The sequence below is a fragment of the Histoplasma capsulatum genome, genomic scaffold (assembly GCF_000149585.1).
Source record: "Histoplasma capsulatum NAm1 scaffold_6 genomic scaffold, whole genome shotgun sequence".
NCBI lineage: Eukaryota > Fungi > Ascomycota > Eurotiomycetes > Onygenales > Ajellomycetaceae > Histoplasma > Histoplasma mississippiense.
Window position 1 is genome coordinate 667795 of NW_001813977.1, and position 27479 is coordinate 695273.

The following is a 27479-nucleotide window of genomic DNA, read 5'->3' on the forward strand; positions in this document are numbered from 1 at the left end:
TGTTTCCTTTACCCGAATGTGAATCTCTTGTTTCGCAGAATGTACGCGCAGCGAAATCGAATAGAAAATATATAAACTGGTGAAATTCTCATCGAGATTCTTTTTTCATTTGCATAATTGCAACCTCCCAAATTCCCGTCATTTCATCCGAGAAAAAAAAAAAAAAAAAAAAAAAAAAGGAACATTAAAAAGAAACACTAAAAGGCCACAGATGAAAAATAGAAACACAACTCAATAACTCCCATCCTCCGGTCATCTTTAAACTTCCGCAATTTCCCGGAGACGACGAATGGTCGATCGGATGGTGGCTGCGGCAGGAGTCCTAATACCACAGCGTCAAAACCAAAAAGCGCCTTTTGTCAGCCCAACATCTATTCGACAAAACCTCTTGGGTGGAGGGAATGACAATAGAGCCCAGGAATGGAGCGCAATCGACGGAATGTAAACGTACGAGACAGTCCATGCACCACCAGCAACGACTTTTGAGCATGACCGGCACTCCCAGATACCAACGGCCTTGCGTTTTACACTATTCTTGCCGCAGAAAGTGCAGATGTATCGGGCGTGCTGGGAGACTTCCATCTTCTTCACTTGCTTTCGGAGCGAGGCACCGTATCTGTTGTGCAACGAGAAAAATATTGTTGCGTCAGTTCAGCACTTTTTCCGTCTTGATTCTCGCCTTTGTATGTTTCCAGAGCTTCTGCCGTAATTATTCCCTGAAACACATATGTATATCGCTTCCTACATGAAAGCGACCCCACCACAGGAGGAAGCCGGGAGATCGTAGTATTTGACCATGGGATTGAATCGTACCTGGTACCATATTTACCGGTGACACCGACCTCTATAAAAATATCAAATTAGCCTAGTTATTAAATCTAGAAAAACGGACAGTTTAATAAGCATGATTAGCAAACGTACTCTTGGTGCGCTTCGTCATCTTGTCGCGCTGGATGTGTATATGCGGGCAAGGAGAGGAGGAAGTATGAGGCTACAAGAAATCAGACTGTTGCGTGATGACAGTCGTTGAAGGTTGTGGGCTCGCTTAGGTCAAAATCCGAGACTTGGCGCGATAAATAAAATCACGTGAATAAATATCACATGATAAATATCCGCACCCTAACCCTGGATAGGTTCAACTAATGAAGAGATAAAAAAATTACAATCACAATCATAACTTATAATCAGGATAATTTTCCTTTCATAATCACGGAAAAATCCCAAATCCACGAGCCTTTCGAGAAATTTCTTGCTTTCTTATACCACCCGATCGGCTTGCAACATCTTCAGCCATATTATTATTCTAGCTCCCTTCTGCCCTTGCCACACGCTGGGAGCAGGGTAGAAATCTATGGTCAGCTTGTTGGAATACTAGTACAAAGTTACCAGTTGGCAAGGTTTGGGGTAGATGTGGTATTGAGATTTACGTTTATAACTAATATTTCTAGTGTGTGCAAGGACTTCTTTTCCCCGAATAATATTCCCAGCGTTATTCAGTTCTACTCTTGATGATTGGCCCAAATTTGCCCCCCACAAATAAATAAATAATATCGAATGATAAGGAGTATTTGGTCTTGGATGGTTATGGCAACAAGAGTTTTCGTTGCAGAAAATCATGACATCCCCAAGGCATTTCGACATTGTTCTTCTGGGTGCAACGGGATATACGGGGAAGCTTTGCGCTGAGCACATTGTGCAGAATCTTCCCACAAACTTGACATGGGCAATTGCTGGACGGTGTATCGAGAAACTCAGCGTGCTTGGGGAGCAATTGCGAAAACTTGATCCCGCGCGCAAAGGACCAGGTTCGTCTTCAAGCCTCTTCTCTTCTCCACTATACCTTCACCCCTGCGGGCGGTTTCTTTATATAATTGATTACTAATTTAATTCTCCGAGGTACTGGCAGAGATCGTAGATTTGCAACTTCGGCCTGTAGAGCTAGATTCACTTGCTAAACGGACTAAAGTGATTCTCAACTGTGTCGGGCCGTACCATCTGTACTCGACGCCAGTTGTGGAAGCTTGTGCCAACAATGGTACTCATTATTTTGATGTGTAAGGATCGCTAAAGCTTCTACTTACCAGTTCAAAATACTTACCGGAGATTCTGATCCATAGGACCGGCGAGATGCCGTGGGTTAGAGAGATGATCGGGAAATACCACGAGAAAGCTAAGGAGACAGGTGCAATAGTGAGTGATAAGCTGGCATATATATAAATCATGGGGGTATGTGTGATTTTTATTGCTGACTTACTACCTGTTCATCAGATAATATCAGCAGACGGATTGGAATGCGCCCCCACAGATCTACTAACCTGGGCACTGGTCAAATATGTCAATGACAAATTCTCTGTCCACACCAAGGAAGTCATTAGTTCTATTTATCAGCTGAAGTAAGCAATTACCACCATGCTACTCCTTTCCCACTTGTATAGGGAAAATATTATGAGAATTGTAGTAGCCCTACTAAAAAATTTTGGTCCTTATAGAACCGCAGGCGTGAGTGGCGGAACCTTCTCAACCCTCATAGGACTGGTGGACAAAGTGCCCCTGAAGGAATTATACAAGGCACAGGACCCTTATTACCTATCCGCCAGCCAACACAAAAGAAAATATTCGGCCCCTCTTCTTCAACAAGTACTTGGTGTCCGCGTCGTGCCTGAGCTAGGCACGATGACCAGCTACATCACCGGCCATTGCGACGTCGCCGTCGTTCACCGTAGCAGCTCCCTAATGCCCGAGCTGTACGGGCCGCACTTCCACTTCGAGTCTTTTGCGGCCGTTCGCAATGCCCTGGTCGGAATCATCTTGCACATTTCAACCATATTTGGAGTGCTGGCGCTCACATTACTACCCGTGCGTTGGCTGGTGAGGAAACTCATCTACGCACCAGGCGACGGGCCGGAAAAGCGGAGAACTACGGAAAACAGAATTGAGTATCGAGCGATCGCAACGGCCGAAGAGAGGTCTGCTGAAGGGAAACCTATCAAAGTACTGGGGACGTACAAGGCAAATTGCGATGCTTATGGAATGACGGGAGTGTTGCTTGCGGAGGCGGCTATGGTTTTGTTGACGAGTGAGAGGATGCCACGGGAATTAAAAGGTGGGTATCTGACACCTGCGATGCTAGGGCAGGAGTATATTGATCGCTTGGATAAGGTTGGGATCACGATTCAGATGAATGTTTTGGAGGCGTAAAATGGGATTGCTTATTTGTATGACATTTTCGTTTATCTACTTTACGATAGATGCATATATATATATGCTGTTAATTGTATCGTCCTTAGTTTCTTTGGGCCTACGAACAACTCCATATCCGTGGCTGCTGCCACCAAAGCTGAAGTTCCAACACAACGCGCCATCATAATATACACCCGGTAACTATCAGACAAGCTTATGCAATGGATCGTGCAGGAACGCTAAACCTTACTAAGACAGCCCCAGCTCCATTGTTCCTGAGGCCCAACAACACCTAAGATTCGAAACCATGCCGTGGACGGCCCAAAAGCTCATTCAAAATATTGCAGAGACTCATTTCTATCAAGAAATATTGGTCCTGTCGTTCGCCAGCCTGACCTCTCCGTATCTGTCGAAAACCTGCCCAACACGAATTATTGACAAGCTGTTAATTGTGCATATCAATATCAACCCGAGCATTCCTCCTGTGCGGCGAATCTGCCATCTGGTTTCCCGATTCCCCAGTTTTGTCCCTACTCTTCTTCTTCACCCTTCTCCTCATCTTATTCTATACTTTGAATTGCCATAACTCCAGGTCAAGAGTCCATGTCAACGGCACTGAATCTACCGACAGAACCTGCCATATTTGCGGGATGCTGACCAGACAAACCCGGTATTGCGCAAGTTAGAGGAATGGGTCGAAAGCGTTAGATCGTGTGCTTGAATCATCTGCCCTCGTCCGATATCGGGAGAGCGAAAGCGATTCCATATGGCTCACCGAAAATCACCTATCAACATAAGCCGTAGCTGGGGGATGTGTATAAAAATATAAAGCCATTCATTCATTCCAACCCCATGTTCCAAGAAGATGGGTTTTCAAGAAATTCGGTCATCATTTCACCCTCCTGCTCACATAGTCTTCAATTTACATCACACCATACACTAAGGCTTACCCTAGCAAATCTGTGATAAAAATAAGCCGCTCTCAAACACTTGCGCTGGTATACATTCAGGAAGTATCCTTGGGTGGGCAGAAATAATGGGCGTAACGCTGCGCGTTTAAATGACTGGAAATAAAAAGTAAAGAGTAAATTGGAACAGAAAGGGGCGGAGACGCAACTGGGGAATAAAAGGGTGTAATTCAGGGGTCCAAGTTGCTCCTTTTATAAGATGATGGGAATAGAGACGAACTGAAAGAGAGAAAGTAGGGAGAAACAAGGGGCTGGATGGGGAACAATGCGAAAAGTTGAAGATTGAACGGATACGCTGCCAGAGAAAGTCGAAGCAGATTGATTCTAATATATAACAGTATCCTCCTTATCTTCAAGTATGACTTCCCCGGAGTCATCTTCAGTTGACTTCTGATGGTGGCTAGCGTCAGCTGTGGATGGGTGATCAATGTGAGTTTTAGAAGGAGATGTGGAGGTTTCGTTAGTAGCATCAGAAACAGTGGGAAGATCAGACGTAGCCGGGGCAGTTAGGGGAAGGGGAGGTTTGAGGGATTCAATTTCAGTAGTGGTGGTTGGCTCAGCCTTATGTTCAAGTTGAGGAGGGTTGTGATTACTATTAGTGTCAGCACCCACCGTATCGAACTTTTGTACTGTGTCCTGAGAATCAGAAATTGTGTAAGTCCCTGGAAGGGCGACTGAGTTTATTTCATCTGCAGCGGTTGCCTGATCATCATCTCGTTCTGGGACAGGACGAGATGGCGATGGTGGATTTTTAGCTTCAAAATCCTCAACCTCCCTTGCAATGGCCACTTTGCAATCTTCGATTTGCTTCTTAATCTTATCTTCCTCCTCAGGTCGAAGTTCCCACGGCTTATAGTACTAATAGTTAAGTGTTAGCAGAATTTAGGTACACCATGAGTCTGTTGAGATAGCTTTGTATACGTACGAGGACCGGTTCAGCTGTTGTTTTGAGGAAATGGGCCATAGCTAGCTGGTTCGAATGTCGAAGACGCATCTAAAGTGACCAAAAAAAACATTAATCTATCTGATAATTTAACTCCAACGACTGCCGGTTAGCTGGAGCGATCAACATACTGATTGCGCATCATAAATTCTCTGCTGCTTCCTCCGCATTGCCAATAGATCTTCTCGCTTCCTCCGTGTCAGTTCATTGTATTCTTCCTCTTGCATACGGAGCTTTGCCTGCTGTTTCTTCTCGATATCGGCGCGACGTTTCTGTGCTGCTGTAGGTGAGCTCTGTGAGAGTGTACCCAGCAGCGCGCCAAACAATCTTTGGCCACGCTTGCGCTCCTCTGCTGCACCATTTTTCCGTCGGGATTCCCTTTGGTCTGTGGCATTGTTGATGGTCTCAGATGTAGTGGCTGCGAGGGAGGATGGTTTGTTCTCCCCGGATTCAGGCTGGCTGAGGTTATCGCTCAACCGGCGACGCTTGTTCTTATTGTCATCAGCCAGGGACTGGCGGCGCTTTAGCCTGCTATCCGGACGTTCTTCCTGTTCGGGAAGTGCAACGGCCGATGCGATGGTTCTGGGACAAAAATTATCATGTTAGCTCCATGGGCCGTGTTGCTGGAGAGAGTTACTTACCCGTCCGACATCATTAAGCTGTTCGGTATAATAAGCGGAATGTCACATGGATCTCAAATAAAAGACAAGTTCACTAAATAAAAAGGACCAAAAACAATGAAGATTTTGTCTAAACGTGGGCTAAGTTCCTGATATGCGGATATACCTCAGAATGGAGACTTGGACGGAAACTTTGGGAACTAGAATTAATCGGGTATAGCGTATTATACCATTGAGATTACAAATCTTCTCAGAGAATCTCCCAAGCTCTTGAGGGTCTTTGAGTATCTCAACATATTTATTTAAGAACAAACCCGGATGATTTGTTCTGTTTAATTATATCCGAAACACAACCTTATCAAATATCTGCTGCAATCTAACCAAAAGATATTGCCAAATTGTGTGTTCTGCTGGCTATGAGCAATTTCCATCAAACTGCGTCGATTCAGAACAAACCCGAGAAGAAAACCACGCTCCTCCCAAATCCTGTGAAAGCACGAGAAGAGAAGCAGCTGTTTCCTGTAATTAGCAATAGAAGCCATTGAATTTGGCACGCCCGCCCCCTCGACGAGAAGCCCAGAGCGTCCCACATCCTAAACTACCACCGCCACAACCATGTCCCGTCACCACCCCGATCTCGTAATGTGCCGCAAGCAGACCGGTATCGCCATCGGCCGCCTCTGCGATAAATGTGACGGCAAATGCCCCGTCTGCGACTCCTACGTGCGACCTACCACTCTCGTACGTATTTGCGACGAGTGCTCGTTCGGCAACTATCAAAATAAGTGCATCGTGTGCGGTGGCGAAGGCATCAGTGACGCATTTTATTGCTTCGAGTGTACTCGCTTGGAGAAGGATCGCGATGGGTGCCCGAAGATTATCAATTTGGGTAGCTCTAGGACGGACTTGTTCTTCCAACGGAAACAGCATCGGGCGGGGGTATCTTGATGCGTCGTCTCTTTGTCATGTGTGCTCGGTTTTGACATGATGAAACTGGTTATTTCTTGTGGGGAACGGATAGAATGGTGGTGGAGGCGCGTGAGAGGCGCAGTAAGGATGGGCATGAAGGGAAAAAAAAGGTGCATAATTAATGCAGTGACTACGCGTTTTCTTTATGGGTTATGAGTCGCCACGGAATATAGAGCTTGCGATGGCGTTCAGGGTGCGGGATTTACAACTACCAAAATGGTCTTGGGATTTATAGAGAATGCGCAAATGGATACGATATATAAGGGATTCCGGAAATCAATGAAGAGCGGAGACATTTTGACCTTAGCAATGCCCCAGTAATTCTTGAAAATGGAACCATACCTTGGACCGGTGATCAGGCCATCCTGGACCAGTCCTGGAAAACGGCAAAACACCACAGCTCACCGTCCGGGCCTCTTTGGCCTCGCAAATGCCTTTCGCGCTTCATCCTTTCGTGGATTCACTAGTTCAGCAAGACTTCCAGGCGTGATATCTGTGGGCTCCGATGCCTCAATCTACTCCGCAAAACCTTAGAGTTAGCTATTTGCACATCAAAGGAATACTCTTCATTTCTACGGAGTATAAAGCGTCTTAAGATACCTTGTGCGCAACTTCTAGGCCCTGCAAACCGGCAAGTTTCACCACGTCATTCCGCGAGCTGGCATGTAACAGGCGCTCCTTGATTACAGAGCTAGATGGGCAGGTGTATATGAAGATAACAGCTTTGGGGTCCGGATAGTGATAAAACGTGTACTGGGCCTTCGAATCTGAGATCAAGCTTGCAAGAGAACCAGGTTCGACATCCAACTCGGTGGAAATTAGAGTGAGAGTCTCGGTTGCCACGTCAATAGTCTAGATATGGTAGCACAAGGCACACATTAGATTAGCGTATGGCAAGTAATTTCCAACTCATCATATATCTCGACTCCACGAAGTGGTAAAGCCCACCACGGGCGCAAAGAGCGCACACAAACTCACCAGCCGAATAACTGAGCCGTTAGCCCGCTCCCGCTGCAAAGCCTCTTTCACCCCATCTCCAATCCCAATGTGCAGCTCACTCTCCCCTTCCCCATTCCCACGTCCAATGGTTCCTCCAATCCCCACATCCCTCCTTCTGGCCATACTCCTCGCTTGCTCCTCCTGCCTCCTAACCTCATTCAACTCCCTCTCCTCCTTCCCCATCAAACCATCCCTCCTACTCTCCGCTTCGCCATCTTCCGCAGCACCTCCGGTTGCCGCATTTCTATCCGCATCCCTCTCCTTCCAAACCGTAGCATCCAGAACCTCCTCCGCATCCGCCGCAAAGATGGTGCTATCGAATTTCTCGCTGCCAAGCTCGCGTACGAGAGTTGCGCGTGTGCTAGCAAATAGAGTCTTTGCACGCACGGGAGATGTCGATGGGATATACGTGACGGCTATGAGGGCGTTGGAGACGATGGTGCGGCGGAGGATGAGGAAGATTGGGGTTTTGGGTTGGATGTGCGGAGCAAGGAGGGGTAGGGAGTTGAAAAATTTGATGTCATCATCAGTAGTGGGGGGAGGGAAAGCGATAGGGTCCAGAGGGACGAGACTCTCGGAGGATATTGTTACGGGGAGACAGAAGTGGGAGGGGGTTGCGATGAAGGCATCAAAGGCGTTATGTAGCTCAGGGGAGACTGCGGGGAGGCGGAGATAGTTGTTGGCCCATCAGCAATTTGGGTTTTTTCTTTTTTCTTTCTTTTTTTTTTCTTTTTGGAGAGCGTGAATAATGAAATGTAGAGGGGAGGATATATACCTGATATTCCGGACTGCATGTTTGTAACCGCTTATAATCTCGGAAGGCTGTCTTGTAATTTGTGTTCGATGTAGTTTTGTTGTACCGGAAGCGAAGAAACGCGCTGGTCAACTATTTAAACCCAGCCTCAGCGCCCCAAACTAGTAAATATGTGTATCTATTTCTGTGCCACGGAACTCGACTTCAATCCTTTAACTATCCCGAATTTATGTACTGGCATAGTTATTTATTGTTTTGTTATTTTGAGATATTTCTCAATCATAGAGTTTTCTACTGAGATGGCTGGATATGTTCTTCGCTACGAGACCCGTTGCTTTATTTTCATAGTGGAGATTTGAACCCTGATGATGTCCTATCATAGCACTTCTCCAGCTTCTTTATATGGGCTAAAAATAGCTAGAAACCTATGATAGAATTGATCCCAGAGAATCGGTAATATGAAAGTAACATTTCGAATCTCCCAAATGTACATACATCGGCTGCGAGAAGAATAAGCTGCGGCCTAAATAAACAATGCCACAAGTCTATCAATCCAGGAATAAAAACTGTTGAGTTCCAGAAAAAAGCAAACAGGGAAAGAAAGGGAAAACAAGAGAAACAAGATACAACTAAGGGAAATGGAAACAGGCAGAAAAACAACAATATCGCTAATATCCACAACATAAATTGGACATCCCAAAGCGACAGACGGTAGGTGACATCGAAGGAAACCAACACGCGAATAAAAAGTCCAACACCCGCAAACGGAAATAATGCAGCCAATCACCACATGCTAAGTCAGGGCTAAAAACGCAGCTTCCACCACAGCGACTTGCTGTCAATGATATTCCTCGATTCCCAGTGCAGACAACCTACGGGTGACAACAAGTCACAAAGTATTGAAGTTACTCATTATACTTATTCCCGCCCACAATTGACCAGCGCGACCGCTCGAGGCGCTCCTTGATAAACTCGTACACGGTAAAGGTTACCGCCTGGCCTGGTGCCACACGCATGACACGAGGCGTGATACCCTTATAGAACGCCTTGGCGCCCTCGTGCTTGAACATCTCGGTCGAAATAGACGTAATGCGTGAAATGGCCGTTTGGCCGGGCTCAGCTGGAGTTTTCTGCAGACGGGTTTTTATCGTATCAATGGGCGCGTTCGAGAAGGGACCCATAGCTCCGGAAATCAATCCAATAACCATGGTCTGGTAACTGGGGAGCTCCTTCCCTGAATACTGGGGCTGCCATCTTTGAAGGAGCGCCTTCAGTTCGGAGTACGCAGTAAAGTTGGCGGCTTGGTTGGTGCCTTGTCGGAGGGCCGTGAGGGAGACGCCGCGGTAGAGAGCGCCGAAACCCTCTTCCCTGACAACGGTGAGGAGAGCGTGTGGCGCGCTGCGGTATTTAGGGGTGTCGAGAGGATCAGCTAGGCTATGTTGTTGTGCCTGGAGACGAATCTTGATCACTTCCATGGGCGTGACGACTGCGACAGCTTCTGTGACCCCAGCGGCAAGACCAGCTAAATTCAGAGATAAATTGTAAGCTATGCTCAACTGGACAAACGCAGAAATCCTCGTATCAAACGCTCCCTTGATCGAACGTACCAAGCATGTTCGCGGAGCCAGAAAGCTTCCCAGTTTCTTTATTAGTGAGCGCTTGTTTATACCACCCATACGATGTGAATCGAATGGCCATCTTCGGTACTATTCCGCTCAAAACAGCACCGAGACCCTTGTATAAACCGAGAGCTGTCTCCCTCCTTACGATTTCCCGCCCAGTCGCAATGAATCCACGAGCTTTTACCTACACCCGTACTCCGTCAGTTTCAAAACCGCACTTGTGGTTTTCCGTATCGAAGAACTCACCCCTGGTGCCCGCGCTCTTTTCGACAGTTGCATTCGGACCTTAACAGTATCTAAACCATAAGAAATTGAGCCCGTGCCCAGCACACCCTATCTTTGACTCGGACCGAAAAAAAAAAAAAAAAAACAAAAAGAAAAAAAAAGGGAAAATTCCGTACCTAGAGGATGGCACACGAGCGCTTCCATCATTCCAGCCGTACCACCCGCTATACTCTCAGTCAGTCACAGCAATGCCCCAGGCTAGCATTTGGACAGAGGGGGTTATCAAGCTAACCAATTAAATTGGTGGCCACCGAGGTGGGCTTTTTCCCATTTTGACCGTTTGCATTCTTTTCAGACATGTTATTATGATGTGAAGGAGTTTAGAGGGAAAGAAGGAGAAGAGAGGTAAAGCAGGAATTGCGCCGGTTTCAAAGTCCGCGAACTGTTTATCTTCGAACCCAGTCGTTTCCAATCTCAATGTTTAGGCGATACAATTGACAAAAGGGAAAGGAGGGAAAAACGTAATCCCAGGTGAAAGTCAAAAATGAGAGAAGCCGAGGGAAGATATTTTTTGTTTTTATTTTATTTTGGATTAGGCACAATAAAGATTTTTCAAGGAACGGGAGTTGTGCGGAAACAAGCACATAAAAATATCGAGGACGGGAATTTTTGGAAACGGAGATCCAATTGATGGGGCCAATAATGATGCAATACAAGGGTAAGCCCTACCTTTTTTTTTTTTTCTGTTTCAATACTCCCGAAAGCATCTTGTATAGGGAAAATACATAGCCTTGAACAACCGGGAAGCGAGAGTATTTCGCTGTGAGGGGCCCATGGACGAACGGAAGGGCGGAAGGGCGAAACAGCCCTTATCTTAAACACCCGACAGCAGGGCTACCGACTACTAGTACATACAAGTACCTGGAGGTTTCTTCCCTTTTTGAATCAGCTGTCTCTATGACGGATCGATCAAGTGCATTGCCAGTTTTTTTTCCTACACAGAGGCTGTTGAAAGCCATGGTCGTGGCGATCTCAGGGCTCTCGCCAGTCCCGAGGTCCTGCCGAACTAAAAGTCGCAGCTCCCAGGCATTTGAAATATGGCGGCGCGAAGCTGGACCTGCATGACCGTTCCCAGATCTAACTCACCTGATTCGAATCATTCCAGAAATTTAGGTTGGGATCAGAAAAGACATGTGAAAGCAAACGCCCCTCATTAATCTCCCCCCAGGAATAACATTTGAAACGTTAACCCGTCTTCTAGGATGGTCCTTGGATGATACATAAAGAGACGACCAGCTGTTGATGTAGCTACTCGCCCCTCTTTCACATGCCTTCAAAGAGGCAGCCAACGAAAAACACAAAAAGGAAGGGATTTCATCCATCCCCAGACACAGCTTGTTTGACCGATGGGGTTTAGTGCGGGCAGCATGGATTCCCCTTCCTTTTGCGGGGCATTGGCCGAAAGTGGGTAATCTCGGGCCACTCGCGGGAAACTCGTGGAAGCGTGACGTTTTTCGGTTTTCGCGCTAGTTACGGCTTTTGCCGAGTCGGATGACTAATCTCAAGGATAGGTCGGATCCCTCATGTTTGAGCCTCTTCAGAAAAGCCAGGCGGGTGAAAAGGACTACGTTGATATCCACTGGTTACACACGGCTTCACGCTTTTGAATCTGATTAGGAGGTATCCAATGGTGTCTCTCATCAGCGTCTCGGGTTAACTACGGAGTAGATGGAGTGACCAATGAGTCTAGTCTAGCCGTAACTACGGCAGCCCTATGCTACATAGGGGAGACAATCTAATCAGATAATCACCAACGGTCTTCAAATCGCCCACTGACTAGACACACAGGGACAGAGAAATATTAGTATATCTGAGTGAGTAGGGTGAGGCAAACGAAAAATTATGGCCCAAATCCTGTAGCTAGCTGCTTTCAAGCCCTGATCCTTACCGTTTTAACACATTGTGAATAATGAGCGGCACGGAGAAATGGAGGACAGGAAGGGAGGAAACCATCCTCATCTCGACCTGCACCGTTTGCCAAAGTGATATAAACAGCCCTGACCGAATGCTCGTTATGAAAAATATCAACGCCTTTGCCAAGTCGATGATGCTGGGAGCCGGAAACCTTAAACTGCTCCCACCAATCTTCACCTTCCTTCCATACTAGATTTATGATACTCTCAACTGCTCTCGATAATGCAGGGAAGGGATTTGGACGTTAGGGTCAAATGCCAAATATCCAGCGTATCTCTCGACTTCTGATTGTCCCTCGCTAGTCGCTAGTCGCTGCTTAATGCGGCTGGTCTAAAACACCCACCTCCCACCTCCCACAAGCTCAAATTCTTGTTTCTATTTTTGTATTTTTCTCTTTCCAAGCATTCGACGAGAGAGAAAAGAGCTGTCTACCCTCTCTTCTACTCCACTTCCTATAGATGCCCCTTCCGTGAGTCCAGTCTGCCGAAAAGGGCGTATAAAGACACATCGTATCCTCCTGGCAAGAGGTGGTCGTTCTGTGAGAGAAGACAACTTACTTTCTCTAGAGAAAGCAGAACGGAGAGGCGTACATATTCTGAAATAGCCCAGCCATGGGACCCCCAATGCATTTTTCTCCTACGCCCCCAGGGGAAGAGAAAAACTCCCTCTGTACCACTATTTTCAAAATTTGTTCTCCGCCAGTGGCTCCTGATCGGCTTAGATATTGGCTGTGCCCTCGCATACTACTTTCCGGAGACTACTTTCCGGAGGTGGGCAAGCATGGTGGCATCACTAGATCAGAATACACTATCCTGTATGGGGCGGTGGCTCTGATTTTCCTGATAAATAAGCGGTCTCTCCATCCCTAGGGACAAACTGCTCCAGCACCTGCTGAATTTCCGCCTGCATCTCAAGACTCAGGGTATCTCGTTTCTGGTAATCCCGGCCATAATGACCGGACTGGTGCGTTTGGTAGACACCACGGACCATGCGGAAAAGATTGATAGGCACGTGTTGGCCGGGTATATCATATTGGCATGCCTGCCGACCACTATTGTGTCAAATGTGGTGATGACTCGGGCTGCGGGTGGAGATGAAGCGGCGGCGTTGGTCGACGTGGGCAGGGAGCAAGGTTGTGAGCGGGGGGATTTGAGTGTGAGTACTGGTGCGGGTGGAACGAGTGAAGATATGCAAGAAACCTTACATGATTGTGCTGATGTTATTGAGAATGTTGTTGAGCGCGGAGAAAAGGTGGTTGGTACGTTTACTGAAATTGGGTAATATTTGTAATTCGCCTATCCGGTTTTCAGCAATTTGGATATCATCGTAGAAATTATAGCCTATATATAAAAATGCAGACCGCAAAACCGGCTAGGGGGAGATTATGAACCAAAGAAATGCAAAGGAATAGAACAGGTAAATGATGAACAACGAACCCATCTCCTTATATACACCGAACTCAATATGGCCGTACCGGGGGGGAAATATAAATATAGACTTTATAAACAAAATACCTATGTACAGTACATCATGCCCTTTGCTATATGTAACTAACCTTAACGCCCATGCCTACAGTGCCACGAATTTTCTGCCATCCAGAATGCATGGTTCTGCGGAGCCGGTTTCGGACATCTGCGCGTCTAAGCGCGATAAGGACACCGAAAACAATAAGGAGCGCACGCAAAAATGATAGCGGATTCGCAGACATGTAGCGACGCATGTTCCTGAGTAGCGCAACCAGTAAACTGGCAAACATGCGCATTCGCCCCATGGCCTGGTTCGACTGTTTCGACGCTTCAGTCGCTGAGGCTGAAGCTGCCTTAACGGCCTTTCTTGCAGGTTTGAGATTTCGACTTTTGCCCGAAGGAGTGCCGGCATTTGGAAGTTCATTCTCGATTCCGTAGTCGACTTCGCTGCCCATTCTTCGATGGACGTTCGTTACTTTCGCGATACGCGATTTCTCCGTAGCCGTCTTTTTCCCTGTAGGTAGTTTCTTCTTTGCCGCCTCTTGTCGCTGGCGTTCGAATTCCGCCTCCTTCTCGCGCTGGAGCTCTGCAGCATGTAGCTCACCTTGCTTTCTTTCCTCTCGTAGATTCTCCAACGTTTGCAGGAAGGCGTCTTTCCGCTCGTCGTCCAGAATCTCAGAGAGGCTGATGAACTCCTTAGCGTAGTCCCATTCGTCGTTCCGAGGGAGGACATGCAGGGTGAAGAGCTCTAATATCCGGACCCGCGCCGACAGGTCCTTTGGCGTATCTGTCCCATTTGCATGCGACGCTCCATATTTTCGCTTCCTGGGCGGCGGTGAGTTCTCCACATGAGCTGCGACGTCAAGGTTAGGTTGACTGGAGGAGGATATGTAATGTTCGAGGCGCTGCTGATTGAGCTTCTGCGATGGTGCATGGGTAAGGAGCAGAGTAGCACTGAACGGTAATGGCGAATGACATGTCAGCGCTGTTCAAGATAAAAAAAAAAAAATATTAAGCCTCCCTGCACTGCATCCTTGATCGGAACTCACATGTTATAAACGACATCCGCATCTATGCAGCCATCCCTGCCTCCGTATCCCACCTGGGAGACGATGTTCCAGAGCTCACCATCGCGGGCTTTGGAAGCCAAAGTTTTCCATTCATTTTTACCAAATCGTTTTATCCCCTCTTCGGCGCCGAGTTCGACAATGGCATTGAGAATGGAGATGTACAGGGTCCAAACTTTTTTTTTGAGATTACTCGAGGCTGTAGCAATTGGAGCAAGGCCGTCCTCTTGATTATCTTGTGACAAAGGTGGAGTGATGATGGGTTCAACAACTGATAACGCTTCTTGTAATCGGCGAGTGAGAAATAGCTCCGAGGACTGTTTGTAAACCTGGGATATTTGTTTGGAGGATGAGAGGGATAGGGAGGAGCTGAGGGAGGAGATTGAGGAGGACATCAATCGTGGCGGCGTCGAAGCGTGATGTACGCTGTTCTCTGCCATCATGCAAGACTTCGGATTGTCGGGGTCGATCAGTCAGACGTAGCAAATTAGCAAGAATCCTTGTTGACTTGCAGAGCAGAACTCCTGCTTGGGCTGGCCGAGCCTCAGCATCCTCGGTACCTCGGTCTAAATGTGGATCACGAGATCCTCGTCATAGGGAACAAAACTTCAATCATTCAATCTATCTGTCGTAGTTACATCTGAGGTGCTTGAAAACCACGAACCACTAAGCGAATCCAATTCTTCGATTTAGGCGACCAAATACCCTCATTCAAAAGACTTTGACACCTCTCATAATCCTTTCAACTTGACGGAGTTGGATGGTTTGGGGGGAGTTATTGTTGTAGAGTGGGGAGCTTTCATATCTCCTCTCTTCACTCTACGACTTCTGGTCTAATCTTTTCCAAATTAATATGTGAAAGAGATCTATCTAATTTATTTTATTTTGGAATTTTCCTGAGTCTAATATTTGTTGAGTTGTTCATGCATTTGTCTTGATGAAAACTCGGATTGAACTCAGTGTTCTCAGTCACCAGTTGTCAAGTTCTGTTTCTGTTATAGACTTCAAGGCGTGAAAGAGAATTGAGCTTAAAGCTAATTAGAGAATCCACCGTTTAGCCTAGCGGTAAAGCACTTCAATATCACAACTTCCTCTGATCTGGATGGGGTATCTGGTCTGCGCAGTAGGAGCTTGCTGGGGATAGGTGTGAGCAAACGCAGCGAGACTAGATTTTCCCATTCGCTCTCGCTCACCGTCTGTACGACTGACCTAGTCGATCACCGAGAGACCGTGTGGTTTGAACTTTGAAGAGAGCAAAGAAGCCCAATGGTAAGGAGCTCTCTGTCAAGGGCGGCTTGACTGAAGCTACACACATTTGGGACAATGGTCTCTGTAACTTATCCACGCTTGGCGCCTGCATTTTTAGTCTTTTAAGTTACCACAACAAGAGAATTCAAATCCATTGTCTCCTGCCCAAGATCGCCTGCAATTGTGGTGCAGACAAAAGGATTTTTTATCACACTTCCTGCTAGATCTGATGGGAAACTGAGGTCACACTGCTGGGCGACTTCTTAACCAGCGACAATACCAAATCATCACAACCTCTCTTACATAGGAAGAGGAAAATCCCCATTTCTTGTTTGTGTTGCTTCTCTCCTGGGTGCTGCACACAGACTGACATGTTCTAAACTGGCTTCTTCCATTTTCAAAAATTTCTTCATTCAATCTCTTTCATTTCCCCTGGGTTTCTCATCCCTTTTAATCCATGAGTGAGCCCTGAGGAACCCAACTCTCCCTGACTTTCTGTGTCCCATCTGCTCAATTTTCCATATCTGAACCTGCGTGTTTATCAAATATGGATGTGACAAAGCAATCGTTTAGCCAGCACCTACCTAGACTACTGAATGACCTGGCCGAGTCCACTTTCGTTGCCCTAGACCTAGAGTTTTCTGGAATCGTCGCAAGACAGTCTGGCCCTAGTCCCGGAAGCGATCTGTGGGGAGAGAAACAAACTCTTCAGGAAAGATACGAGGAAGTTAAATATGCAGCTGAGACCTATCAAGTGTTGCAAATTGGCTTGACCTTTGCAAGGGAGGACACGGAGACTGGTCAGAGTGATCGTGTGCAGTTGACCAAACTTTGGGTTTGATGCTAAACAGGAATAATAGGAACCTATGTGTTACGGCCTTATAACCTCCACTTGAATCCCGTGCTTGACGAAAGATTAGGGGTTGAAAGACGATGGTCGTATCAAAGCCGTGGTTTGTATCCCCATATCAACTGGCAAATTTTACTGTTCCACCACCCATGAATGAGGTTTTACTGAATAAACAAAGCTGTCCAGTTTTTGATGAAAAATGGATTCCGAATGGAAGCACCGTTTGTAGAGGGGCTGCCATATCTGTCGCGCCTCGAGGAAAAACAAGCGATGGCGAAATTAGCAGAGAGTGAGCATAGTATCACAAAAATTATGGATGTCAACCCCAAAGACATGGACCCAGAATCCCAAGCCTTTTTAACCCAGGTTCGCCGTCTTATTGACGCTTGGATTAACGAGACAGGAGTAAGGAGATGATCGTTCTATTCATTCGAAAGTCATCGCTAACGGCTTTAAAGGATAAGGAAGACTACCTCAACATTCCGGAACCTTGTCCCCTAGAAAATGGAAACACAGAAAGCCCATTAGGAAGCTGGAGGTTCAGTCTAAACAGTTACCAAAAACGCTTGGTACATCAGCTGGTTCGGGTAGAGTATCCTTCGCTCGTCTCAATCGGTCGACAAACATTCGTACAAATCATTCCATACGACAAACAGCGTGAGGAGAGCATACGTGTTGATAAATCACGAGCTCTTCGAGAGCGGGTTATCCAAAAAACGGGGTTTCGGTGGGTTGTTGAGGGCATGGTTGGAGGTGGCCTCTCTGCAATGGACCCAAGGGTTTTTCTTAGCTGTATCTCAAATCCCGCTCCAGTTAACACGAGCACGAGCGCCTTGTTGAGCTACTCTGACGACTTACAGTTGAAATTAAAATCAAGGCAGCCTGTGTTGGTTGGGCATAACTTGTTCACTGACCTCATTAACTTTTACAAATGCTTCATTGGGGACCTTCCGGATCGCATCGAAGATTTCAAGAACGCTATCCATGCTTTATTTCCCCTCGTTATTGACACGAAATATATGGCAACGCACAATTGTTCATCAATGACACCCTCGTCGTCCCTGACAGAAATTAACGACAAACTGGAGCAGAGGAGGACTCCAAGAATACGTACGTTAACACAGCCCATATGGAGAATTGCATCTTCTAACCGCGTGCAATTTAGTTCTCGATCCAGAACATGATAAATATGCTGACGAAAAGCCGCTCCACGAAGCGGGTTACGATAGCTTGCTCACAGCAAAGGTTCTGATCAGGCTGGCTGCGGAGTTGTTGGGAGAAGGAACTATTTCCAGCCCTTCCGCGCCTCCGATTACTGAGTCCATTGTTCTTGATAGTTGGCCAAGGGCGCCTCTGAAGACAACTTCAAGCATAAGAAAACGCATTGAAAATAAAGGTGAAAAACTCATAGACGTAGATGAGCCAGATTGCAGTGATTCCAAGAGCTTCTCCTCATCGACGTCGGTGATGTCAATTTTTAATAGACCGCCGATTAGGAAGGATAAATCAACGCCAAAACAAGCACCAGTGGATTGGAGGACAGAGAGCGAAGTCTGTCGTATTCGCTCCCTCTTTTCCGAACAACCTGCTGATGGCGAAAACGGTACTCTCAAAAGCCAGCTGCTATCTCTGGATTCCAATTCGCCTTTCCGAAAACTTCGAGAGAAGGCCGTGAGCCAACGGAAGAGACAAAATTCAAGACTAATTCCTCCATTTTCCGATGATTTTTGGGATTCTTACGGAAACAAACTTCGAGTTTTTGGGACACTGGAAGAAATTTGTGACTTAAAGTAATCTTTTTAAGAGAAGGGAGCCTAATTCGCGCGACACGACTCAAAACGATTTGCACAAGGAGTTTAGATCATTTTAAAGCATTACACAAATGTTTGAATGCAATATTTAAATTATTATCGGGAGGGTGAATAGAAGAACTGATGTATCCCGAATACATTGGTTCTGGAAGGCATATTTTTGTATGCAGTAGCTATCTAACCGTACACCTTAGAAGACGAAGGTACCGCTAGCGAAAATTGACCGCAATGACGGAATATCTTTCTCTAGGCACTGCTAAATGATCAAATAGCTATGGAGGAGTAAAACGACGCAATTGATGATAAGGATTCGTGCCATATTTTGTAGATGAGGAGAAGATGTTTCAAAAACGGGCACAGAAAATTTTATGTGCAAATATTAGTTACATCACGTGTGTAGATTAAGCCATAATTGATCTAGCGTGCCAGCACTTGAGTTTAAGGAACGTTTTGCTGGAGACGTTTTTTCCAGGCTCAGTAGGCAGGACAGGACAGGACGCAGGCCAGGCCACACAGCAACGAGCAATTGCTGTCTACATTGTTGGCAGTGAGATGTCTGTGGGAACCAATGGTGCCAGGCGTTTTGCAACGCTGTTGAGTATGTGATATTGTTTTTTTCCCCATCTACGAAGGGGAACCTGAGTTTGTCTGGGAACAGATGCTAATTTGTTTTAGGACCGTCAACATTTGATTCTGCTGTGTGCAGAAGCTGTCAAGAAACGCTCAGTCGCCGCGGATATGCCACTGCTGCTGAGCCCGCAGCTCAAGCTCCAGCGACACCTCAGACCACACCATCAGACACCGAAAGTAGTTCGCCCACCTTAACACCCAAATACGACATCAAAGCCGGAATCGTCCTCTCCCGCCCGCCCCGCCTAACCCGCGAACTCACCTCATTCGAGAAAGCGTTCTACTTCTACCAACGCCGTCTAAACGACCGTCTTGCACTGCCCTTTACGAAATACTTTTATTTTAAGCGTGACACACCCGCAGACGTCGATTGGAAGCGCAAGATCAAAGAGCGGCTGACGCCCTCGAGAGATATCGGGCGGTACAATGCGTATTCGAGTGAGGCATGGAATGACGAGTTGCTTGTTGGCTCCGTGGAGTCGGAGCCGGAGCACCAGATCAATGCACTGGTGAAGGACGCGGAGGGAAGAGCTGTTACCGATACGGATGAAAAGGAGGGGAAAAAAGATGAAGTTCCGCGGCCGCTTCCGAGGGTTACGGAGGCGGATGAGAAAGGGGATCATAGAAGCTTGGATCGGCTGTTGCATCGGACGTTGTATTTGTTGGTGCAGGTCAAGAATGGGGAGAAGGCATTCTGGATGTTTCCGAGTGTGAAGCTGCAGGAGAAGGAGAGTTTGAGAATGGTTCGTTCTAATTCTTCGTTTCCTTTTTTTTTTTTTTTTTTTTTTTTTTTAATCCTCATTTTATGTCCTATGCGTTGTCGCTGCTTGTCTCAAGGCAGCGAATTATCGCAATTCCTGCCTCAACCTTTCCCCGGACGATATCAATATATTTTCCAAGCTAACCACGTAATATCATTTACATCAATACAGGGAGCGGAACGTGCGCTCTTGGATTCCGCCGGCCCTAACATGAATACCTGGATGGTTGGCTACCACCCGATCGGCCACTACGTCTACAACCTCCGCAAACCGAAACGTGATCCAGAAGCGGGGACTGAATTTCGCGGCGAAAAAATCTTCTTCCTTAAGGGGAGAATCATGGCCGGCCAGGCAGACCTGTTGAAAAATACCCTGGGCGTTGTCGATTTCAAGTGGTTGGCCAAGGATGAGATTCAAAAGTATGTGCTGCCGGTGTATTGGAGTTCGATTAAGAATATGCTGGAGGAGAGATGACGTTTTGTAGGTGAAGTTGTGATTTGAATTGCCCCCGTGGAGGTCTTGTATAATTTCCCCCCTGTACACTGCAATGTTGTATGGACTACACTCTGGTAAAGAATTGGATCAGGTTGATTTTTGGAGCTTTTCTTTCTTCCTCTAAGATTTCCCTTCTCTCATTTGTGTCTGTACAATTACTAGATTCATGGAATTTGACGTTTAACAAAGCTGTACATCTTTCCTATTTTGGGGTGTGGGATTGATTCGCTGAGAACCCTCCTACTATCCTTATAAAATATCTCCATCAGTGAATTATTTCCCCAGTTTATTCACTACTTTTGGAAAGTTGATATAATGGATGTATTTAACTAACATGACATAACAATCTTTCAAGAAACATATCCCAAGCTTCCCATTAGAAACGCCGCGCACCACCCTAACTCCGACCTCAAACCCAGGGCAAATAAAGATAAGAATCCAAAGGGAGAATTCATCACCGGGAAATCTCTTCCTTATAGCCTCTTCTAAACCAAAAGAGAAACATTCTTCGCCGAAAATTTGGTAAATCAGACATACACATGTTCTTCTCCATAGCCACATGAGAGATAGATATAAGAGCAGACAGGTAAGAACACAAACTAGCCATTAAATGAGAAAGGTGGGCACATATTTCGCTCATTTACAATTGAATTTCTGCGCCTGAACGACGGGCTGGTCCTTCGAGTTTTTACCCGCGGCGGCTAGGCTTTTGCCGCACATTGCGCAGGCTACAACGAGTTTGATTAATAAACTATCATCATTTCAACCACCGGGAAACAAGAAAGGTTGGGGAAACATACCGTTCTTCGTATAAGCGCATCGTTGGCAGAATTTCCTGCCCTGCTCTGTCTTGGTTTTGCACGACTCGCACGCACTCGAGTAGGCGGCATATGGGTTTTTGGCCTTGCTGCTAAGGAGTTTATTCTGTTGCTGAGAAGTTAGTGGATGCCTTCACGATTCTTTTTTTTTTTTTTTTTTTTTTTTTTTTTTTTTTGGAGGGCTGAATGTATCAACTGATAAACGATTCTAAAGTTGCGTATGCGAAAGGGAGGCCATCCGTAGGGCTAAGGCATCTGCACAAGTCGATGTTGGAATGTTGGCTAATCCAACACGCAATCAATTCAGCCACGCTGAACCCCTACAACGTAGTTACTTGCGTAGATACGAGTAAAGCATTGAATGTGGCTAACTCGTCAAATACCAGACAATCCACAATCCCTTCAGGGTGAGGGCTGGGATGATAGCCGTGGACACATGGAATAAATTGAAATGACATACTTTTGATATCCCAGTTTTTCCTAGGGTTGCAGACGATTTACTATTCGCACCTCCACCGCCACCAACGGTGCTGCTCGGAGAGCCATAATATATATCACTCTTTCGTGTGACAGCTGGAGTGGCGAGCTCGGTTTTCTTGAGCTTCCTTTGGCACTTCGTACAGACCATCTTGCCACGGGAATTGCTGCCAGCTTAAAATAGGTTCGTCTTATCCCGCCAGCTGTTTCTGAAGATAAAACGACCCCAGAACGAAGCTGTGTGGTTTCTAGAGGAAGGATGAAGGGAGAAGCATGATATGGACAAGCCGCATGATGAGGCTCAAGCATTTTCCGTTGTGGCTTAGCGCGGCTCAAGTTCCATTTATTTACCACCCTAACTCCAGCCACAAGATACCACATTGAGGGTTTTTGATGGGGATAGTTAACTATGACAAACATGTTTAAATCATATTATTTCAGAAACTAACTATGGAATTTTGGCGGAGAGAAGTCTTAACCCTGCAGTATCAACCGCAGTTCTACTCCTCTCAGCTGGGCCTGTCCAAAATGTTCTGGGCTGGAGGGTTTGCAACTGAGGGCTGCAATGCACAAATCACCGGAAACCACGATGCCAGAGTTGGCTATTGTGGCGGACGTAAAGCTTGCGAAAACAGAATTTTCTGCCACCCCCTGAAAAATAGTAGCAAAACACCGCAGAAATAACCAAAATATCCATGTAACCGTGAGTAAGCATGGCACGGTTATCTCTAGAATCATTCAAATATCATCCAATTCATTCAAATACACACCTTTATCATCAAATCTGTCAATATGCCTCGCAACACCCACTGTTCTACTGCCTCACAAGCTTGTAAAAGGACTCCAACTACCCTGCACCTTCATTTGCCCAAACCGCCTGTTCCGGATGTTCCGGATAACGACGAGAATCCAACTGATAATGAGAAGGAGGATAAGAAGGAGGAGAAGGAGGAGGAGGAGGAGACACAGTCAGAAGATCCTCAATTTCTGTGAACATCTACCTCTGAGCCTGAGGTCTCATTCAGGCTGTATGAATGGGTGATTATCAATGGGATAAAGAAGTCTATAAAGATCAAGTTACAGAATGTCACAACAAATGATATGACTAGCAGCTTTTATTGTATCCAATATACTGCAAAAAGATCCATAGCTGAAGAGTATGTTATGAAGCAGAACTGCAGAAGTTGCAAATTGTATAGCAGTCATCTCATCAAACAAATATGAATCTTCAATCAAAATCACGCTTGAGAAGGAGACAGATTGAAGAGAGATTATCACTCTTTTGAAAAAGTTATATAAAAAGAAGATGAGTGGATTTAGCATTGAGATTACCACCTTTTTTAATTTTCTTGATATTTCAACTTTATTTTCAAACACCTCTGTAATACGCGGTCCTGCAGCTTTCATTGAAGTGTCGGATTCCCAATTAACAACCCAGGAATTGGCATCAAAAAGAGCATTAGATGTCAAAGAAGAAGTAATCTCATCATTTGTCAAATCCTCTCTTTATGATTTTACCAAATCCTCTCTTTATGATTTTACCAAATCCTCTCTTTATCATTCTGTCAAATCCCTTTGAATTCATGAAATATCCGATGATAAAAAGCTGCCGCCTACATGTACAAGATCCACAGCCAATAGCCAGCAGCTGAAGAAGGCTCAAAATCAATGGTCAAATGAGTATGATTCTTTACAGATTGAGCGTGAGATAACTGCTCACTGATATTGTTAAAAGATGAATTGTCATAACTTTGAGCAGGGTATTTGTTGAATAGCTTTTGATGATACTCATATTCAACTCCTGAGTAGTGAGATTGCCAGTTGGATAAATGATGTTGAATGTGGACATACAACAATTAAAAATCCCTCAAAAAAAAATAACAAAAAGATTAATGAATAGAAAGAAGAAGAAAAAATAAAAAAGTGAATCTATCTCTGCTTCTAATTCTTCTATACAAACATTTCAGATGTCAGCAGTTATATTTCCTCTCTCAACTTCTTCTTCATCTAATATTATGTCTTCAAGTGAGATAATCAATGTGATGGTGATGAAATATATGATGGAAGGAATGGGAGGCATGGGAGGACTGAATTCAAACTTGTCATCGAATTCAAACTTGCCATCAAATTCAAACTTGCCATTGAATCCGAACCTGCCATTGAATTCAAACCTGCCATCGAATCCGAACCTGTCATTGAATTCAAACCTGCCATCGAATCCGAATCTGCCTTCTATTCAAAGTAGTTCAATAGTTTGGTGAACACATGAATCTGTTTATTGGTGAGTTCTTCAATTGATTGATGACAGAGAGACCTTGAAGAGCAAAAGCTCTTTTAACTGTAAAGAGCATTATTCAGAATGAAAAATTTAAACTAAATCATATACAGACAATGACAAATGAGCAGATGGTTCAGTGGAATACATATGCAGGATATGATAGCAGTTGAAGTTGTGAATAATGGATTCAGTCTGTTATCTGACTCTGAATAAAGAGAAATACTTGTTAATATTTATGTAATATCAAAAAAACAACAAAAATATGTTAAAAGCTCGACAAAAATCAAATTTATTCAAAATAATGTGGATAGAACAAATCTATGCCTTTATTCCTGTTTACAAATTGGCTATGAGCAAAAAGCAGACTTTGTTCTTATTCAAGAACTCAGACATGATGCTGATCAAGAATATAGTGTATCTCATCCAGCGTACTATTGTTTTCTACCAGAGAAAACAGATATTAGAGTTAGAGTAGCAATTTATGCTAGAAAAAATTCAAGATTTCAATTCAATCTGAGATATGATTGAATATCTGACTCTGATATTCTTGTTGGTAACATTGTGGATATGAAAAAACAGTTTAAAAATATTCAATTAATCAATATCTACAATGAAAGATCACTGAGAGAAAACAATAGAACTTGGACATTTGATAGATGTTTAATGCAGTTGAAACTAGAAAAAAACTCAATAATCATGGGGGATTTCAATGCTCATCACTCTTGATGGAATTCAGAAAGAACTCAGTCAATTAGATCTGAATAACTAGTTGAATGGGCACTTTTAAACAAACTAGAGTTGATAAATGAGCAAGATATTCCCACCTTTCACAAGCCAGGTTTAAGACAGAAATCAATTATAGATTTATATTTTTTTCTCTAAGAATCTATATGAGAATAAACATTTTAATTGGTATGTTGACTCAAATAAAACAAATGGTGCTGCCACTAGACATGAGATAATTCAAGTTAATATGGAATTCAATAGTAATTAAATAGTTTAAAACCCATTATATTCAAATCAATACAATTTTGAAAAAGCTCAGTGGATAGAAGTGAAAAGAATGATTGAAAAGTTAAAATTAGAGAATAAAGAAATTCTTTATTAGAAATCAGATACAAATCTTACAGACAAAATGCTTAAAGAAAGAGCAAACTTAATCACTGAGATTATTTTTCCAAGTGTAAAAAGTTACATTCCATTGAAAAGAGTTTCTGAATTCTCTAAGCCTTGGTGGAATGATGAGATTTCAAATAAAAGAAGATATTTAGCTAGAGTTAAAAGAGATTGAAAAGAAGATCTTGCCTCATTTGAGTATTTAAAGAATATTAGAAATGATTATTTCTCGACAATTAAAAAAGCAAAGACTGATTGTTGGAATAACTTTCTAGAAAACGCTCAGGGAAAAGAGATTTTCAAAGTTTTCAGATATACAAAGTCAAAAACAATATCTAAGCTACCAACATTAACTTATAATTTTCAGAATGACGAAATTATAGCTAGCTCATTTGAAGATAAATGTCAAGCTTTTATGAGATATTGTTTCCATCATCAAATAATTCAACTGAGGTTTGTTCTTTGTAAGAAGATAATGAATATGAACATGATAAGAAATGGGAATGGCCTGACTTAACTGAAGATGAATTAAAGACAGCTATTTTTTCATCTTCAAAGGTCACAGCAGCAGGAGCTGATACTATAAATCATTTAATAATTCAAGAGCTTTATACAGTATTAAAAGATGAGCTCTTTAAATTGTTCTCAAATTTTTTGAAATATAGGTATCATCCTAAGTGCCGGAGGCATGGTGTTGGAGTTATTCTGTCAAAATCTAATAGAAAACCAACTATTTTTAAATCTTATAAAGTGATATCTCTGCTGAATTATCTGGGAAAAATTTTGGAAAAGATAATTGCAACTAGACTGTCTTTTCTATCTACTACTACTGATTTATTATATGATGATCAGATGGGAAGTAGAAAGCAAAACTCAGCAATTGATGCAGTTCTCTCTGTAGTTCATGATATTCAACTTGCAAAGAATGAAAAAATGGTTACAACTACAATGTTTATTGATATAAAAGGTGCATTTGATTGTGTTTCACTTTCTCAAATGATCAAAACTTTGATAAAACTGAGAATGCCAAAGTCTCTCATTAAGTGGGTTGTCTGTTTCATGTCAAAAAGAACTATTCAGTTGCTTTTTGATGGAATGAGACAAGATATAACAGATATTGAGGTAGGAGTTCCTCAGGGTTCCCCAGTCTCATCTATTTTATTTACTATATTTATCAAATTTCTATTTATTAATAGACAAATGGCAATTATGGTGAGAACTCCAAGCTATGTGGATGATTTGGGTCTAGTTGTAAGCTCAGAATCAATTGTAAATAATTGCAATTTGATTGAGCAAGCAGCAACTGAAATGATTGAAAAAGCAAAATCAAAAAAATTGTTTTTGATATGGATAAAACTGAATTAATTCACTTTTATCCAAATTTCAGAGAAAGAGATACTGAAGTTAAGCTTTTAAATCATTCAGTTAAACCAAAAAGCTCAGTTAGATGGCTTGATATCTGGTTAGATTCTCAGTTAAATTTTAAATCTCATATTCAGATGAAAGTTTGTATGTATGTATGTATAGGTTTAACGTCCCGGAGAAAACACTGGCAGCGCCCGTGTTTCAGAAGCCTCCCGAAGGGCATGGAGACGTGCTACGCTGGAGAGATTTCTATGTACACAGAGAGAGAAAACAGAATCCAGGTGGCAACTCTTGAGAAGACTCAGCTCATTGCAAAGGATTTTTCTGAGCTGCGCATCCACTTCTGGCCCGACGTATGGCCATTCATGGTGGGGCTATAGTGTGGTTCCCTGAGGGGACCGCCGCTGCCGTGCCTGGAAGGCTTTATAGTGAGCAGAGAGGGATACCTCTCTCAGTTGATCAGAAAGCTGTCTGTGCTTCTAACATCAGAAGAAAGACAGAAATTTGAATGTAGTGTGGTGGCAACATTGTCTATATAATGCTCGCTAGTATCTGTAGATAGAGAAGATCAGTGATTAACTTTGAATGATAGAGATTACTATCTTTTAAATATTCATTATGCATACTTTACATTACTCTTATAACTATTTCTATAACCTATCTCTTACATTTTCATTCATTGTATCAGATATAAGCAGTCAATTTGTCAGTGCACTCTGAACCCACATTTGCCAGCTGCTAAGAATTGAGTGTCAACAGTATATCATTTAGAGATTGATGAAGTTATAGAGAGAATGATATAAACAATAAAAAACATTCTTCATAAATTCTGCAATTACACAC

General features: G+C 44.1%; 13 protein-coding genes across 13 annotated transcripts; 7 read left to right on the plus strand and 6 right to left on the minus strand.

Annotated features, from left to right (window-relative positions):
• Positions 1-258: 258 nt before the first annotated feature.
• Positions 259-940, minus strand: HCAG_06534 (60S ribosomal protein L43; the record flags this gene model as incomplete). Its single annotated transcript, XM_001538879.1, has 4 exons — positions 259-322; positions 452-616; positions 814-844; positions 922-940. The coding sequence occupies 4 exons, from the start codon at positions 938-940 to the stop codon at positions 259-261; spliced, it is 279 nt and encodes a 92-aa protein (XP_001538929.1).
• Positions 941-1615: 675 nt separating this feature from the next.
• On the plus strand, positions 1616-3198 carry HCAG_06535 (conserved hypothetical protein; the record flags this gene model as incomplete). The annotated part of the gene is made up of 5 exons (XM_001538880.1): positions 1616-1805; positions 1967-2054; positions 2085-2190; positions 2269-2393; positions 2490-3198. The coding sequence occupies 5 exons, from the start codon at positions 1616-1618 to the stop codon at positions 3196-3198; spliced, it is 1218 nt and encodes a 405-aa protein (XP_001538930.1).
• Positions 3199-4472: 1274 nt separating this feature from the next.
• HCAG_06536 (predicted protein) lies at positions 4473-5743 on the minus strand (the record flags this gene model as incomplete). The annotated part of the gene is made up of 4 exons (XM_001538881.1): positions 4473-5006; positions 5074-5142; positions 5223-5673; positions 5733-5743. 4 exons carry the CDS (start codon positions 5741-5743, stop codon positions 4473-4475), a joined length of 1065 nt encoding a protein of 354 aa, XP_001538931.1.
• A 583-nt stretch (positions 5744-6326) lies between these two features.
• HCAG_06537 (pre-mRNA splicing factor ini1) lies at positions 6327-6659 on the plus strand (the record flags this gene model as incomplete). The annotated part of the gene is made up of 1 exon (XM_001538882.1): positions 6327-6659. One exon carries the CDS (start codon positions 6327-6329, stop codon positions 6657-6659), a length of 333 nt encoding a protein of 110 aa, XP_001538932.1.
• Positions 6660-7271: 612 nt separating this feature from the next.
• HCAG_06538 (predicted protein) lies at positions 7272-8473 on the minus strand (the record flags this gene model as incomplete). The annotated part of the gene is made up of 3 exons (XM_001538883.1): positions 7272-7532; positions 7659-8335; positions 8455-8473. The coding sequence occupies 3 exons, from the start codon at positions 8471-8473 to the stop codon at positions 7272-7274; spliced, it is 957 nt and encodes a 318-aa protein (XP_001538933.1).
• Positions 8474-9338: 865 nt separating this feature from the next.
• Positions 9339-10047, minus strand: HCAG_06539 (hypothetical protein; the record flags this gene model as incomplete). Its single annotated transcript, XM_001538884.1, has 2 exons — positions 9339-9955; positions 10041-10047. 2 exons carry the CDS (start codon positions 10045-10047, stop codon positions 9339-9341), a joined length of 624 nt encoding a protein of 207 aa, XP_001538934.1.
• Positions 10048-12865: 2818 nt separating this feature from the next.
• Positions 12866-13535, plus strand: HCAG_06540 (predicted protein; the record flags this gene model as incomplete). Its single annotated transcript, XM_001538885.1, has 2 exons — positions 12866-13068; positions 13124-13535. The coding sequence occupies 2 exons, from the start codon at positions 12866-12868 to the stop codon at positions 13533-13535; spliced, it is 615 nt and encodes a 204-aa protein (XP_001538935.1).
• Positions 13536-13794: 259 nt separating this feature from the next.
• Positions 13795-15182, minus strand: HCAG_06541 (predicted protein; the record flags this gene model as incomplete). Its single annotated transcript, XM_001538886.1, has 2 exons — positions 13795-14674; positions 14770-15182. The coding sequence occupies 2 exons, from the start codon at positions 15180-15182 to the stop codon at positions 13795-13797; spliced, it is 1293 nt and encodes a 430-aa protein (XP_001538936.1).
• A 1400-nt stretch (positions 15183-16582) lies between these two features.
• HCAG_06542 (conserved hypothetical protein) lies at positions 16583-18204 on the plus strand (the record flags this gene model as incomplete). The annotated part of the gene is made up of 5 exons (XM_001538887.1): positions 16583-16870; positions 16956-16988; positions 17072-17290; positions 17344-17995; positions 18131-18204. 5 exons carry the CDS (start codon positions 16583-16585, stop codon positions 18202-18204), a joined length of 1266 nt encoding a protein of 421 aa, XP_001538937.1.
• A 1044-nt stretch (positions 18205-19248) lies between these two features.
• Positions 19249-20575, plus strand: HCAG_06543 (mitochondrial 54S ribosomal protein YmL17/YmL30; the record flags this gene model as incomplete). The annotated part of the gene is made up of 4 exons (XM_001538888.1): positions 19249-19294; positions 19372-20069; positions 20259-20506; positions 20572-20575. The coding sequence occupies 4 exons, from the start codon at positions 19249-19251 to the stop codon at positions 20573-20575; spliced, it is 996 nt and encodes a 331-aa protein (XP_001538938.1).
• Positions 20576-21218: 643 nt separating this feature from the next.
• On the minus strand, positions 21219-22028 carry HCAG_06544 (predicted protein; the record flags this gene model as incomplete). The annotated part of the gene is made up of 3 exons (XM_001538889.1): positions 21219-21310; positions 21383-21506; positions 21861-22028. The coding sequence occupies 3 exons, from the start codon at positions 22026-22028 to the stop codon at positions 21219-21221; spliced, it is 384 nt and encodes a 127-aa protein (XP_001538939.1).
• Positions 22029-22327: 299 nt separating this feature from the next.
• HCAG_06545 (predicted protein) lies at positions 22328-22870 on the plus strand (the record flags this gene model as incomplete). Its single annotated transcript, XM_001538890.1, has 3 exons — positions 22328-22422; positions 22556-22580; positions 22610-22870. The coding sequence occupies 3 exons, from the start codon at positions 22328-22330 to the stop codon at positions 22868-22870; spliced, it is 381 nt and encodes a 126-aa protein (XP_001538940.1).
• Positions 22871-26204: 3334 nt separating this feature from the next.
• Positions 26205-27225, plus strand: HCAG_06546 (predicted protein; the record flags this gene model as incomplete). The annotated part of the gene is made up of 6 exons (XM_001538891.1): positions 26205-26393; positions 26468-26483; positions 26697-26733; positions 26799-26865; positions 26918-26989; positions 27199-27225. The coding sequence occupies 6 exons, from the start codon at positions 26205-26207 to the stop codon at positions 27223-27225; spliced, it is 408 nt and encodes a 135-aa protein (XP_001538941.1).
• Between the last annotated feature and the right edge of the window lie 254 nt (positions 27226-27479).